The sequence below is a fragment of the Dermacentor albipictus genome, chromosome 1 (genome assembly GCF_038994185.2).
Source record: "Dermacentor albipictus isolate Rhodes 1998 colony chromosome 1, USDA_Dalb.pri_finalv2, whole genome shotgun sequence".
Classification (NCBI taxonomy): domain Eukaryota; kingdom Metazoa; phylum Arthropoda; class Arachnida; order Ixodida; family Ixodidae; genus Dermacentor; species Dermacentor albipictus.
Window position 1 is genome coordinate 36,355,416 of NC_091821.1, and position 16,136 is coordinate 36,371,551.

The 16,136-nt window shown below is 44.5% G+C and overlaps 1 protein-coding gene across 10 annotated transcripts in view; it reads left to right on the forward strand.

Annotated features, from left to right (window-relative positions):
- Nup214 (nuclear pore complex protein Nup214) overlaps positions 1-16,136 on the forward strand; it is a 357,324-nt gene that overhangs the window by 298,141 nt on the left and 43,047 nt on the right. For all 10 annotated transcript variants that reach the window (XM_065430714.1, XM_065430718.1, XM_065430719.1 and 7 more), the window contains 2 exons: positions 8,827-9,018; positions 14,868-15,033. In XM_065430714.1, the coding sequence (XP_065286786.1) occupies positions 8,827-9,018; positions 14,868-15,033 (358 nt within the window). The remainder of the gene's footprint in view (positions 1-8,826; positions 9,019-14,867; positions 15,034-16,136) is intronic.

Sequence of the window (16,136 nt, forward strand, 5' to 3'; positions counted from 1 at the left end):
GGGTGTCTACCAATCGGGAAAACCGGGAATTCTCAGCGATGCTGAATAGTCTAGAAATGCTCAGGGAATTTGTACTTCTGCCGGGGAAAATGATCCAATTTTATTGAAAGGGAATGAAAGTCGCGGTAGTGGTGGCTCGACTAACAGAGAGGAATCGTAACGAATCGTTTTTGACGCCATGTCGTCGGCTGGAGTTGCCAGTGCGCGGTCAACGAACGACTTTCCGGACGCCCGATAATTCGGACTGCTTCGTGGCACCACCACATATCCCATAGAGTCGGTGTTTAAGAAAGTCTGAAATTTGTGCGCAGGAACCCTTCGCAGACCGATTTTCTGTACATTTTGCCGTGACCGCAGGTCCGAAACGGCAATCAAAGCCACCACCGTCGCCATTTTGATTACCTTGCCGCCTCGAACCCGCGCTCTCGCAGGCAGTCCCTCTGGCAGCCGCAGCCAACACGGCGGCAACGCTAGGCCTAGCAATGGCACCGACTCCACCTTTGTGGTTGTCGCGATTGGCTTCGAAGCTCGAAAGCACGGCGCATTGCATAATGTTGGTTCCCGAAAGTCAGCTTCGCCTCAATGCAGAAATGTTGCGCGGTGATGCTTAACAAGCGTGGGAAGGGGCAATTGTCACGGGACACAGTATGTATTCAATGAGAGCAGCCTTCCGGGCAAGTTGGTAATCCATTACTCAAGTATTATTGCGCAATAAAAAAGACACGGACGTAAGAGAAGAAGAACACACACCAAGCGCAAGCTTTCAACTGCGGAGTTGAAAGCTTGCGCTTGGTGTGTGCTCTCTTACGTCTGTCATTTTTGTTGCGTAAGGACACTGGAGTATGTATTCCTTAATTATACGCGCGTGCATTTGCAATCTTCTGTCACAGTACAAGCACCGATATGCCTAATAAGTATACTGGAGGCCTTAAGGGCAGTAAAAGACATGCATTCATTTTTTCGAACTGACCGATTTTTCGGACATTTTCGCGGCCCCTAGGGAGTTCGAAAAATAGTACGTTGTCTGAGGATGCTTCAAATGGTATGTGGGGTGAATGCGCTGTGGAAGGACGACAACAGAAAGGTCCTATGCATTGAGAAATTCGGAAAAAAGGAAGCGAGCCGCCGCTTCTTTGAAGGAGCTTGAGCTCAAAAAACAAAGTGTTGGCTGACGTCGAGATGCAGGTGTCCCCCATACAACCCAAAATAAACTCTTCAAAGCAGTGAAACGCAACACCGAGGTGTTGTGCCGGAGCTGAGAGTATATCAGGACAGTTGAAGTTGGCAAATACCAGCTGTTGAGAGAGAATCTCACTTGTGACAAAGTTTGGGCCTCATACCTATGAGCTTCCTATCAGTTGACAAGAAATAGCTCATATTCTAAACGATTTGCTTCTGTATGCATCTCCTTTTTATTTGTATTTGAGAAATGGGTTTTACCTTTTTTTTCGAAGATATTTTATTCGCTGTGCATTTTACTAACCCCTCGCTTCTTTTTCTTTATGAATAAAATAAGCACTACTCCTTACTATTCAAACTGGATTAAGTCACTATTCGAACATGATTAAGTAGTTTTTTATTTTTTTAACATGCTTACTAGGGAGTGACAGCATCGGGCGACGTGGCGCCAGCCCGTCTTGTCATGATGCAAAGTTCTGTGTCACTCAGGAAATTTTGCAATGGCACTCCAGGAAAACCTGGAAAACTCGGAATTTGGAAATGTCAACTTGGTAGACACCCTGAGAACCCTGCGCTGTCCGATTTTCCAAACTTTTTGCCATGCATAATGCCGGTTCCAGAAAGTCAGCTTCGCCTCGATACAGCAATGCTACGGGATGACGCATATGCGAAGTATTGCAGTGAAGCATAACAAAAGTGAGAAAGAACAATTGTCACGGGACACAGTATGTAATTTATTAACTATACACTCGTGCACCTGCCGTCTTCAATATGCCTAATAAGCGTACTGGCAGGCCTCCAGAGCCTTTTCGGACATGCCTGTTGCTATTTCAACTCTTGAGGGCAGTTTTGGACTGCCCGATTTTTCTGACGTTCTTGCAGCCCTTAGGGAATCCAAAAAATTTTATGTTGGCTGTACAAAGTACTACAATGCTATCGAAAGTACTATGGCAGATTACATGGCAGATGATGTGGTTTAGAGCCATAATTAAGCTCACCTGTGACTCCATGGGAAGTTTTCACCTTTCCCTTCTCAGCTGGGCACTTCAAGTGTCAGCTCCTTAGTGGTGCAGGAAGCATGGGGCTTTAATTACACCCACATATGCTCCGAAGTTGGCGACACTTGTTCTGAGCTGCATGATTGCTTTGAACAAACTATTTCTTACTTTACTGTTTGATCTTTTACAACCAAAGGAAACAAGGGAGAGGGTTTTGTTGTTGATGCCCAAAAAATGTGAATGGGCACAGACATTTTATATATATATATATATATATATATATATATATATATATATATATATATATATATATATATATACTAATGGTTACAGGACACCCTAGTGAAAATTCTCCAGGAAAATATATTTTGGCATAAAAATATTAGTGGAGTTTCAGCATTTTGAAGCAGATAAGCGCAGTGCCACGTTCACTTCCACAATGTTCAGTGCACTTCCTGAGCTAGTCTATGACAGCCAGGATGAAAATGTGCCTTTGCTCGCTTCTGGGGAAAGTCCCCATGACTACACAGACTGTAACTTGCCAGTGTGATTGTTGATCAGATGCATGAACGTAAGGAGTTTGGCAGTTTAGGGCATCATGTTTTGGTAAATTTTATGCAGTACCAGTGGCACCCATGACGATAATGAAAGAGGGAATAGTATCGAGGAATTTGACATGTCACAAGTAACGCCAGAAGAAGTAAAGAAAACCTTGGGAGCTATGCAAAAGGGGAAGGCAGCTGGGAAGGACCAGGTAACAGCAGATTTGCTGAAGGAGGGTGGGCAGGTTGTTCTAGAAAAACTGGCCACCCTGTATACGCAATACCTCATGACCTCGAGTGGACCGGAATCTTGGAAGAACGCCAACATAATCTTAATCATAAGAAAGGGGACGTCAAAGACTTGAAAAATTATAGACCGAGCAGCTTATTGTCCGTTGCCTACAAAGTATTTACTAAGGTAATCGCAAATAGAATCAGGAACACCTTAGACTTCTGTCAACCAAAGGACCAGGCAGGATTTCATAAAGGCTACTCAACAATATACCATATTCACACTATCAATCAGGTGATAGAGAAATGTGCGGAATATAACCAACCCTTATATATAGCTTTCATTGATTACGAGAAAGCGTTTGATTCAGTCGCAACCTCAGCAGTCATGCAGGCATTACGGAATCAGGGTGTAGACGAGCCGTATGTAAAAATACTGAAAGATATCTATAGCGGCTCCACAGCCACCGTAGTCCTCCATAAAGAAATCAACAAAATCCCAATAAAGAAGGGCATCAGGCAGGGAGATACGATTTCTCCAATGCTATTCACAGCGTGTTTACAGGAGGTATTCAGAGACCTGGATTGGGAAGAATTGGGGATAAGAGTTAATGGAGAATACCTTAGTAATATCCGGACGCCCGATAATTCGGACTGCTTCGCGGCACCACCACGTACCCCATAAAGTCAGTGTTTAAGAATGTCTGAAATTTTGGGCACAGGAACCCTTCGCTGACCAATTTTCCAAACTTTTTGCCGTGATCGCAGGTCCGAAATGGCAATCAAAGCTACCACCACCGCCATTTTGATTACCTCGCCGCCTCGAACCGGCGCTCTCGCGGGCAGCCCCTCTGGCAGCGATCATGAGCCATTCGCTGATGATATTTCCTTGCTTAGTAACTCAGGGCACCAATTGCAATGCATGCTCTCTGGCCTGGACAGGCAAAGCCAGAAGGGTGGGTCTAAAAATTAATCTGCAGAAAACGAAAGCAATGTTTAACAGTTTTGGAGGAAAGCAGCAGTTTATGATAGGTAGCGAGGCACTAGAAGTGGCACGAGAATACATCTACTTAGGGCAGGTAGTGATCGTGGATCCGGATCATGAGACTGAAATAATCAGAAGAATAAGAACAGGTTGGGGTGCGTTGGACAGGCGTTCTCAGATCATGAACAACAGGTTGCCATTATCCCTCAAGAGAAAAGTGTATAACAGCTGTGTATTACCAGTACTCACCTAGGGGCAAGAAACCTGGAGATTTACGAAAAGGGTTCTACTTAAATTGAGGACGACGCAATGAGCTATGGAAAGAAGAATGATGGGTGTAATGTTAAGGGGGGATAAGAAGAGAGCAGATTGGGTGAGGGAACAAACGCGAGTTAATGACATCTTAGTTGAAATCAAGAAAAAGAAATGGGCATGGGCAGGGCATGTAATGAGGAGGGAAGATAACCGATGGTCATTAAGGGTTACGGACTGCATTCCAAGAGAAGGGAAGCGTAGCAGGGGGCAGCAGAAAGTTAGGTGGGCAGATGAGATTAAGAAGTTTGTAGGGACAACATGGCCACAATTAGCACATCACCGGGGTAGTTGGAGAAGTATGAGAGAGGCCTTTGCCCTGCAGTGGGTGGAGACAGGATGATGATGATCGTGATGACGATGACGATGATTTTAGTACACGCTGCTGAAGTGGGTAAAGGGACTTTATACCTGGCCTGGTTGCAAAGCGACACATTATCAGGGGTCTTGAAATGAATTTAAATTTCGCGTGTATATTGTAGATCATGTCATGTAAGTCACTAAAGCACCATATAGCTTAGGTTCTCCGCCTGCACTCCTTTCACCATGGTCTTGTGCGGTGTACAGTCTGGACCCTAGATGGTGCCTCCACTTTTTGCCGGTAAAGCTGAATTTGAAACCTTGAACCAAGCCCCTGTGGGGCATGAAGGGACACGCAAGGAAGCCTGTGTTCATATGCCCTACAATGGAATAGTTTGCCAGCTGGCTTCCTTTGCATGAGAAAGAAGTCCACTCACAACATATTTTGTTCTAGGACATAGATACAGGAGGGTGTTTCCCACGCTGTATACACACAGGAGCGACTTTCCTTAAGGAAAGAACCATGTGCCAAATACATTGCATGCAGGCATCCCTACAACCACCTCCATTTTAGGCGACAGTAGCTATCTGGGCCTAAAACCCCTCCATACGTGTCTTTGCTGACCTGGTATAAAAGCGGTGGCAGCATGTGCATGTAAGGGTTTAGATGAGCCAATGTAATGAAGCCTAGAGTCAAAAAGCATGATGCTGTTCGGGTATAAATGGGCTTCTTTCAACCTGTCTTTAGCAATAATGCTGTTTAAATTGAATCTGTATACTTCGTGTAAGAGAATCTGGATTTATATTTCTAGAAGCAACAAAGCAGCAGCTATAAGATTGCTTTTAGTGTCCATTTAAGGGGGGATGCAAGGCTAAAACCGCAATTTTCACAAAAAAGTATGCAATTTTAGATGTATGTATGTTGTTTTGGATTCCTCAGCTAAAAAAGAATCCTCTCACAAAGCTTATTTGCTACCTGCACTGTAGAAAAGAAGATAAGCTTCTTTTTTTTTCTTGTGACACTGGCATGCACTTGCCATCAAAAGCATTTATCAACGCTGTTGTCAAAATGCACCACAGAGCAATAGAAAAACTGGATGCACATTAAGTGTCCTCATTTGAAAGATAGTTGTTCACACTTTTAGCCATAATAGAGACCTATCAAGGCTGCATCATAACGCAAGATAGTGCCAGAACAAAAGAAAAATTTATGCCTATAGTGAGCCAAGATTTAACATAGTATGTAGTTTTATCAGCTGTATGAACTTGTAAACATTCGCTTACTAACTAAATTAACAAGCATGGTGTCACGCGCACACAGACAAACATGAACGCATCTCACTCTATGAATGCGAACACTCGCTGTCGAAACGCTGGTATGAGGAAGCACGGCAGCAGCAGCGAGCAAATTGACCTCTGTGCTGCCTCTTGCTTCAATGCCAACGAAGCATCAAAAACACAGTGCACACAAAACTACCAGCCCTCAGCATGAATAGACTCTGTCCCTATCACAGATCACTTTCAAGATAGGGGTCGCACTCAGCCACGCCATACGCAGCCTCCGCCTATGTATAACCCCGCCCCCCCTGATGCTTTGTGCGTGATGGCAGACTGTGCGCTTTCTTACCGCCTTTCTCCCTTGTGTGTGTGAGATCGAGCCTCCATCCTCAGCTCACCCTCGCACACTTTGAGTTGCACACACAGCTTGTGGCATACGGCCACGATGATTTCACACTTCGACTTTATACAGAACATCACGGCAATGGTGGAAATGCGCCTGGAGTGTCTACAAGATTGCTATCGCAATAAAGGCTAGTGTGTCTGTACTACAGGCAGAGTGACATAAGGCACACTCGGTCCTACAACGTGACCCGTGTCACTGCCGTGCCACCGAAAGCCACTGCCAAAGCACAGCAGTATCATGATCTGTATGAAGTCCTACTGTTAAGATCCTATTGCTCCCAGTGCACTGTGTGCTTTAGGTGCAAGTGAAAGCATACGAGAGTGAGCCGAGAATGATGGGGGCTTGATGGGTGCCTTCTACTCGCGCGAGCAAGGAGGTGTGGGGGCCAGGTTTGCGCATGTCTCCTTTTATAGAGTGGCTGTGGCTGCACATGGCTGAGTGCATACACAGCCCGCATGTCAGCATTCAGAGGAAATCTATCGTGTGTGCAAAGATTGGACAAGCTGAGATGGTGTAGAATCGTATGCTGTCTTCTCAGTCGTTTACTGCTGGAGGTTGCATAATCTCGAGTTTCGGAGACGTGTTGAAGCAAGAGGCATACGAAGAATTCACTCCTCACTGCCGGTGCACCACTATCAGGGACAGAGTGGATGTGACAGCGTGGCTGGCTTCGCTTCATACTGTCGATGGGAAGATGTCGTCAACATAGCAGGAAATTATATCTTTCGTCGCTGACTCTCAAATTCAACAAAATTATTATTTTTTTTTTCACATTCAAATTTCCTTTATCTAATTGCCTGATAATTTGTAAAATTTTTCAGCGCCTTCCATGCAAGAAAAATTTGGCGGAGATTGTACTTGTTTGCTTAAAGAACCTAATTTCAATATACCAAAGCAAATTGTCAATTTTGCTGACTTCATTATATTGGGGCTTTAATCGTATTTCCCTCAGCTTGGCTCCTTCTTTGATTACATTCTGAACACAATGTACCCACTGCTGATCAGTTACCTTACATTCTGAACAAGGGTTTCAACATACACTGTCTCGAAGGAGGTCTTAGTTACCTCATTTAGAGTTGGCTGAAAATGATACCCAGTGAATGCATAGCACAAGGGCAATGCAACAAGTAACATTCAACTTGCCAAGCTTTCGGTAATGCTAAGTGCCCGGCAAACCTTTGAGCTGAACTAACAAACGCTATCAAAAGTAAGTGCTCGTCTGCTCAGCAGATATAGCAGAAGACGAAACTGAAGCAGAACCTCGAATTACTCCACGGTGCTGTAAAAGAATTCATACATGAGGCTTTGATGTTACTGAATTTATTATAAGGTGTAAAAAAAAAAAGTTTCGTAATAGACTTACTGCAGATTTACCAGCAAAGGCTGTGTTGGCATAGTCTGGGAAAAGTTGGGGTAGCAGGGGTCTTCCTCTCGCTGTTGTCTTGTACATTTAATTTCGGTCATCGGTAGCATTCACTCTCTAGAACATGTCATTCTTTTGTTTTCTTTATTATTATTTTTTTTACATTTTCTCATCATTTCGTACTGCGTGCTTTTGATGTCAGCTGCATTGAATTTCCATATTACTGTATAATATAGCCAACATTTCTGTTGCAGTTTCATTAGCCTCGATTTTCACGTGTGCAGAAGCTTTGAGCACGCAAGTGTCAGAATTCTATATGCGTTATGTGCCACACTCTCGAATAGCTTTATGTGCGCAAGATTTAAGATTTAGGTTGTGGCACAATTTGTAGGAAATGCAAAGTACAAGCAACCATTCAAAATTTATGGTCTCTAAGATCTGGCAGCAATGCCTGGCTTTCCACTTGCCACAAAATCTGACGAGGCCATGTACAGGGACAAGTGTTTTGCCACTAAAAATCGTATTAAAAAGATATTGCGCTTACAACACTGCTCTGTTCTTGCTAAAATTTCTTAGCAAGATCACATTTTCTAGTTTGGATCATTCAATGTAGCATTTGGTAATGTTAGTTGCCTGGTTTTAAAAAAAGAATGCCAAGTTCCTTCATCTACATCTCAGATGCACCCTCAAGCAATTAATGGACGCCAATCTCGAAGGCCATGTTTTGTGGTATTGCACGCAACTGAAGTGGCATAGCCGCCATGTTTTAAGCATTACTTACTATAAGGGGTGCTAACGATGGGGAATTCAAAGTTTCTAGGCAATTAACAGTGCCAAGTACTACGTTTATTGTAACCCCAAAGTGTTCTGTTTCATTATTGCTGCATTTCATTTCCCCTTCATTTTGGTGAGTGCTTCAGTTGGTCTTTCGTATGTATACACCCAGGCATTTATATTGCTTGATTATGGGTACAACTTGCTGTTAGTATAAAAGTGTGCTGGTCTGGACAAGGGTAACAAAAATCAAACAGCATTCGATAACCTTATAGATGCAAGTTGGGGATTTGAGAGGATAGGTGGAAGACCAGACTGATACTTTAACAAAAATGAATCCACAACTAAGCGCAAATTATAAATTGATGCCACGTCATTACTCATCTCATCATTTTTCTTCAAAAACCACAGCTTTTACCCAGAATTTCAAGAGATGTCTCTAATATCAAACATTGCAGACCTCTTTGGCAACCAGGGAGCAACCTCTTTTAAGTCCGCCTTTGGAAGCACAATGGGCAGTGGCACCTTCTCTGGAAGTGGCAGTTTTAGCATGGGTGGTGGCAGTGTGGCACAGTCTGGCTTTGGAGCCTTCCAGCAACAGCAGCAACAACAACAGCAGCAGCAGCAACAGCAGACACCCCCCAAGCCAGGTAGGTGTATGTGCTAGCATGCCAGCGGTAAGGGCACCGTGTAAGAAGTAGCTTAGGTGACTGAACGGCGTGGGCTGGGCGCTAAGCGGAGGGAAGGCTTGGAGTTCTCCTTTCTCGACATGTCAAAAGAGGGCGTTGGAAACTAGCGCCCACTTTGCGCGTGCGCCGAGATGACTGACTGGTTTGCCGCTGTGCCGTCGCGACGCGTTTGTTGCAAACCCTGTTTTGTCACCGCATTTTCAACTTGCCTGTCAGGTACGTCTCAACCTTCGAACGGTTTCATGAGCCTGCATAATGCGAAAGTCTTTCGTACCGTTTTGCAACAGTGGTTACAAGTCTTGCAAACAAAAGTACTAGCTTTTCAAGCCGCCAAACGAAGAAGCAAGGCTTGAAGCATGGAGACGGGCTATACCTCGTAAAGACCGCATACTCCAAAGGACAGATCAAGTTTGTGAAAAAAATTTTGCTTGTCATTTTATCCTGAAGACATGGTCTGCCGAAATTGGTGGTCATATCTTGATGTCTGGAACAAGAAGAGCGGGCCTTTCAAAAGACGCTGTGCTGTCAATTTTGAAGGTGCACCAACCTACCTCTCTAGGAAAATTGAAAGCCCTCGAAAGCAAGTGACACGGCCAGCACTTCCCATGGCTGCTTCTGTGAGTAACCTGAGCAGTTACAACAGCAGCGTGCCGACGTCAGCGAGCAACATAGATGTTTCTGCTGCAGACACCATGGGAACGTCTGCCGACAATAGCAGTTGGGTCGCAAAGTCCAGTGAGAATGACTCATCTCATTCATTGTTCGAACAGCTTTTCACTCAGTGCAGTATCTTGCATTAGCCTACCACAGCCCCTTCATGGGCAGTGAATCTAATCGACGTAGCAGGAGTGAGGGACGTGTTTATTGATGCTGCAGTGGCGCATAGGGCAAGTGACGGATCATCGGTACTGTTTAACAGGAAGGCGCTCCATATCAAAAGTGACATGACAGTCCAAGTCTACATCTTAGACAAGTTAACAGACTCTACTGTAGTGGGGCAAGTCCCTTCGCCACGTCAAGCCTAAAAGTTGAATCCACGGTGAAAGTTTTAGACAGCACAGATGTGTGCAGGGGAGGGCCAAGTTTAAAGGGCTTTCTTGATGTATCCCCGGAATATGCTGTTGTGGACTGTCAAAAGACCTGGAGACACAACAAATGCCTCTTGGTAACGCCTCAAGGTGCAATCTGTCGTCTATGTTCTGGCGTTGCTGACACTAACTTATGGAGGAGGCAATGAGCCGTACACGAGATTTTGATTGGTTTGGGTTGTTCGGAGATGAGAAATGAGCATTAAAGGCCATTTTCACTTTGGCCAACCTTCAACCAGACAGCTACCAGATTCTCAGAAAGGTTCGACAAAGAACAGTTCGATTCGTCGTTCATGCAGTTGACAAGATTTCAGAAGCTACTGGTATGACTTAGCACTCATGTGAGTGGAATTTGAGTGTGGAATTCAGCATGAGACTCATTGCCCGGATGTCGTTGCCAGAGAAGAACAAAAAAATAAAGTTTTGCTTGATTATATGCCTGGATATGAGAAATCATGTCGAAAGTGACCCAGACCTTCTTTCGAAGATCATCAGGGGGGATGTAAGCTGATGCTATACGCCTAGTGCACCACCTAAAGAGGCGCCACTGATAGCCACCTAGCGGGTGCTTCCAACAGTATACACGGGAGCAGTAGCAGGCGACAACCCTTTGCAGCAAGGATGGCTGAAGTTCGCGGCCGCGATTTCTCCTTTGTTCGGGTGCCAGACTGCTTCTTCTGCGGTGACAGCTGTAGGGAAGACGCTGACCTCTGTGGGTGCGGGTATGAAGATGATGTTACTGGTGTTTGGGACAACCCGGTCCACATACGTGCCAGGTGCGTCCCACAGACAAGCGCCATGAACCCCATTTACATGAAGTGGAGCTCATGTTAACTAGCCGATAAATTTTGTTGAGTAATGTGATGTCTCGATCATTTTTTTTTTTTTTTTCAAATCCTACCCTTGCTGTAATGCTGCTTCTGTACCTCAATAACAAGCACCAGTCGTTAGTGCAGACTTATATCAAACAAATCCACACGGTGCGATGTCTGCAAATGTCGTTGTGATTTTTCTTCCAATGAATACATGTGACGTCGCCAAATAAGTGCGGTCAAATTCGCCTCAAGAAGAGTAATTGCGAATTTATTGATGGAAACACATACACTAGTCAACGAAGTCACCAAACACATGGGTTAATAAAAGCACATGTTAGCGCTGTGCCGCCAACGCAGTTCTGCTGCATACACCGGTGAACTGCTGTTCCCGTTGCAGTTTTTGCTATTTTAAATTCCCCAAGGGAGCTGCTTAGATACGTACAAAGCTAAAGTCTGACTAACTTTTCAGTACTTAAGACACCGTGGGATTTATACCCTTTACCAACGACGCAGGGTGAAAACCTCGCAGCTCAAAAGAATCAACAAGATTTATGCATGAAGCAACTAGCAACAGTTAAACATGTGCGAAGCCACGCATAAGATAGATGTAAAAACATGAAGTGCGCGACAGCTGGTGCAAGGATTTACGGGGCCACATAAAACCAACAAGTTCCATTTTTGCAAACTTCTGTAGCTTTAACATACAACACAATGCGCTCGTGCAGTCGTGCTGCCTAGCTAGCGTAACGCGGTAAAGCAGCGGAAAACAATATAAGCGGCAAACGGCATTCCGAACTTGAGCGAAATGCCTTTAAACCGCATGCTGCACTGCAGACAAACTGCGTCGCTTTTGCGTCTAACTATGATAGAGTGGAAAAAAACACCGACACGAAAAAGGAAAGGATGAGAACAAGAAATTTCCTACTGAAGCGACGATCCATTGCTACTGTTGCTCCCGCTGATGAGGCTTTGTGGGGAATGATTAAAACCATATCGCCGGCACGTTTTCGCTGGTATTTGAGCCCCCCACCCTGCAACAGTTCTTCTCAGACATTTCTTGAAGCTTTGGCCACCCCACACATGCGAAGGGTGTTGCCTATTTTGCTCTGAAAACGTGAATAAGACAGGGAAGCACTATCAACGACACAACAAACTACGGCACGTGGCTGGCTCCTCTCTCGTGTGTTCTGCGCAAGGCCACCCCCAGTGGCACGTCCATTGGCGCACACTACGCATATAGGTATGACTCCGAAACCAAGCAAGTTTCGGGCCATATGAAGGCATCTTCAACAAGACCAAAAAAATTCTAAAGTGCACTCATGCAAAGACTATAATCATTCTCTTTTCTTCTCCCCCCCCCCCCCTTTGAGTAGCATTTGTGTAATTATGCAGCAACGATTTGCTCCTTCTGGACAGACTGCCAATCGCCAATTTTAGTTGGAATTATTAAGGCAGTTAAGAAGGAATGTGCTACAAAAAAGCGCAAAATTGAGCAATGTGGTTGACTGGTTTCCTCATTTTGACAGTGCCGCATCTCCAACTGCTTTGACTGTGATGTGGTAATTAGCGTCTCAGTGATAAGCCGCCATTCCCCACACACCGTGTTTGTCAGTCTCAGCTCAGGGCGATTTTTTTTATTATTAATATTTTTAAGGGAGAGATTCGATAAAGAAAGGAGATTTATCATTGTGGACGAGGTGAAGGCAACTTCACAAGGGGCACCCAACCGCATTAGAGGGGTCCTGAAACACTTTTCTAACTAATCGTAGAATGGCCTTACTATTAAAAGACATCGTCCCACAAATCTCATGCTGTAAAAATTTTCCTAATCTTAGCAACTATTAGTGGAGGCATCGCATCGATACCTGGCTTTCTCTTTTTGTCTCCGCTAGCGCGCTGGAGGATACACAGCAAAGAAGCTAAGCGGGCAAAGCCCTGCCCAAAAGTTGGGTGTCGCGGTGGTGAAAGAGCTTGTCGCGGCACCTTGTGGTGACGGCAGTAGACTACGCTACCCAGAACGCCACTGCTACAGTGAAACCTTGTTAATTCGGATTTCACGGGGCCGGAAAAAAAAAATGCCCGAGTTAATTGAATGTCGAAATATTGAGGGTATCAAGAAAACAATAGACAAATGCTTACTATGTCAACATGCTTTTATTTACTGAATGAATGAGCTAATCCTGTTTCTATATTGCACAAAAGTAGTGCGGAAGGTGCAGTTCTCGTCATCTTGTGGCTGATTAGCGCTCGCAGCGGTGAAGGCCTCGCGACTTCTTTCACAGCACAGCCGCAGCGCGTGTCTTCATCTGACACAGGCTTTTTACTACCACATGTACATCCCGATAATTTTTTTGCCAGTGAGCAGGTCGCTGTCCATTGCGATATAGCTGGTGCTGTTCATCTTCAAAATCTTGTCAAAGCTAAACTACTGTTTGCCGCAGCTGCTGAGAACGAAACCGTGGCCGCTGTCGGCGCGATCGTGGACGACGACCTTGCAGTTCTAAAGGCATGCAGCCGACACAGGTGCCGAGTCAAAATGCAACTACTGTTTGCTGCAATTGCAGACAAAACCACGGTCACTCTCAACGTGATCATAGATAGTGACTACGCAGTTATGAAGGCATGCAGCCAACATGGGTACCAAGTCAAAACAAAACTATGTGTACTGTTTGCCGCAACCGCTATCAGCGCGATCATGTATGGCAGCTACGCAGTCATGAAGGCACGCGGCCAAAGCGGGGCTCTGCAGAACAAGTGCAAGAATAAAGGCTTTAGAGGCACAATGCGTTCTGGCGTTGCTGTCATTCACATGATTTCTCTTGATGACTTTGGCAATGTGGACACCACCGCTTCATTTCAGTGTACGCTCACGCCATTTTTGCTGTTTTGCATCTCACATTTATGGTTCTCTGGCATCCCCGAGCTCAGTGTGTTGTCCGAATTAACCGATGTGCAGCCGAATACGTCCAAATTAACGAGAGTGTCATTGCATTCAATAATACATACACCTGCTGAGACCATAGTATGAGTCTCAATTATCCGATTGTTCGAATTACCCGATTGCCCGAATTAACGAGAGTGTCATTGCATTAAATAATGCATACACCTGCTGGGACCAAAGTATGAGTCCGAATTATCTGATTGTCCAAATTAATGAGGGTCAAAGTAACAAGGGTCAAATTAACTAGGTTTTACTGTATATTGGAGGCTACGGCCAGCAGACGCAGCTACACGCAATTGTCGTATGTAGACCGGCAGTGCAAAGATAAAATGATCGGTCTTTTGAGATCTTAGGACATATATATGTTTAATTTATTTAACTCAAAATTAGCAATTGTGTATTACTGAGAATGTTCTCGCAATCACAAAATCAGCTGCTTGCGATGACACTGCATGTCGACTTTGCTGAAGTGGGAGCAAGCAATGTTTTGCTGTGTTTGACACAAAACTGTAAATACCCTGCTGCACACAGCATAGTAATATTTGGCTCACATGTTCTCAGAAGCCTCTACTACAGATCAGCAATGTTTCATACTATGTTCAACAATTGTTTAAAGGTCCCTTTAAGCTTAAAGAGTTCCAGAGTTGCTTTGAACAGTGGGAGAAAGCTCTGTATTGGGGCATTGACTCCGTTAGAAATTATTTTGAAGAGAACTAAGTGCTTTTTATCCTACATGAAATTCTTTTTTAGGAGACAGTCCGTTTTTTGGGTCCCTCCTCTTATTGGTTCCCATTTCCTGTGGCCATTATAGTGTGAAAATGATTTCTGTTCATCTCAATGTGCTGAAATCCTGTGTCTTTTGATCACTGATTTTATTGCGCTTGCTTCTAGTAATATGTATTTGTTATGTGTTCTTTTTTTCTTCCTAATGCTGTTTGAACTGCTTTTCTCCTTTGTGCACAACAGCCTTTGGAAGCCCAGCGGCATTTGGGAGCAGCCCCACTTTTGGTGGACCTCCGCAATTTGGTGGGTCACCTACGTTTGGCAGCAGCCCATCATTTGGTGCTGCAGCCACATTTGGCACTGCAGCTCCCCAGCAGACGCCTCAGACACAGCAGTCAGGTTTCATGATGTGAGTCGGGACTTTACTCTCTCTGTTTTTCTTATTGGACCAAACATTTCAAGGACAACCCAGGGTGGCAGTTTAAGCGTGTTGGTACTTTTATAAGGAAGAATAAAGAAGCGTCAGTTAGCATGGACAGAAGGAAGGCACATTCACACACAAAATGAACATTGTGTGCATTTTGTATTTGTATGTGCCTTTTTTCTGTCTTTGTCCAGTTTGCGCTTTTGTAGTCTTGAAGGATAAGTCTGTATGCAAGCCTGAGTGCTCTATATTATACACTCCATATACAAAACGAAGATTTTCAACATGGGAACCCTCAATGGTATAACTTAAAATAGTGATAGCAACTGGCTATCTAATTAGAGCAATTGTTACATCATTACATTTTAAATAAATTCCACATTTTGGCTTTTTGTGTTCATATAATTACAGTGGAATCCATTTATAGCAACATTCAAGTGCCACAAGAATTCCATTTTTATAACCGGGTTGCATAGGGGGATGGCTGAACTGATGTGAGAAAACTATAATGGCAGGGAGGCCAGTGCCCCTCCCCACCTTCCTCCATCCGGCTGCTGATTGTGTTTACTCGTTTAACTGCTTTCTGGGCGCTCCAATTGCGTCTTAACAAGCCACTGCTATAACAACTGCAAAGAGGGGTCACGAGTGGCAAGCGATATGCGAGCATATATGTTCAGAGGGGTGGTAGGGCGACAGGAGAGAGGCACGCGGAGAGGGCTGGAAAATAAGCACGCGGCGGCTGTTGGAGCAGCGGCCAATCGTGCAGCGGTTCGAACTTCTCGTTTTCTTTCTTTCTTTTCAAGGATTTCGCATTTCACTTCCTCTCAGCTTGGACACCCAGCAGCAAAACTTCATCGTTATAACCGATAATGCGGCATCGAGACATTGTAGTAAGCTGGTTATTTCACCATGGAAAACATACAAAAGTTGATGGTGCAGCAGCTTCTCATTGTTAAAACCGATATATTGTTAAAACTGGTATCATTGTAAGTGGGTTCGACTGTATTTGAGGTCACATATTTGCCGAAGTTACATCTGTTTTCTTCTGTCTGTCCTTTTTCTTGCACTGTTACTCACTTTAACTTCAA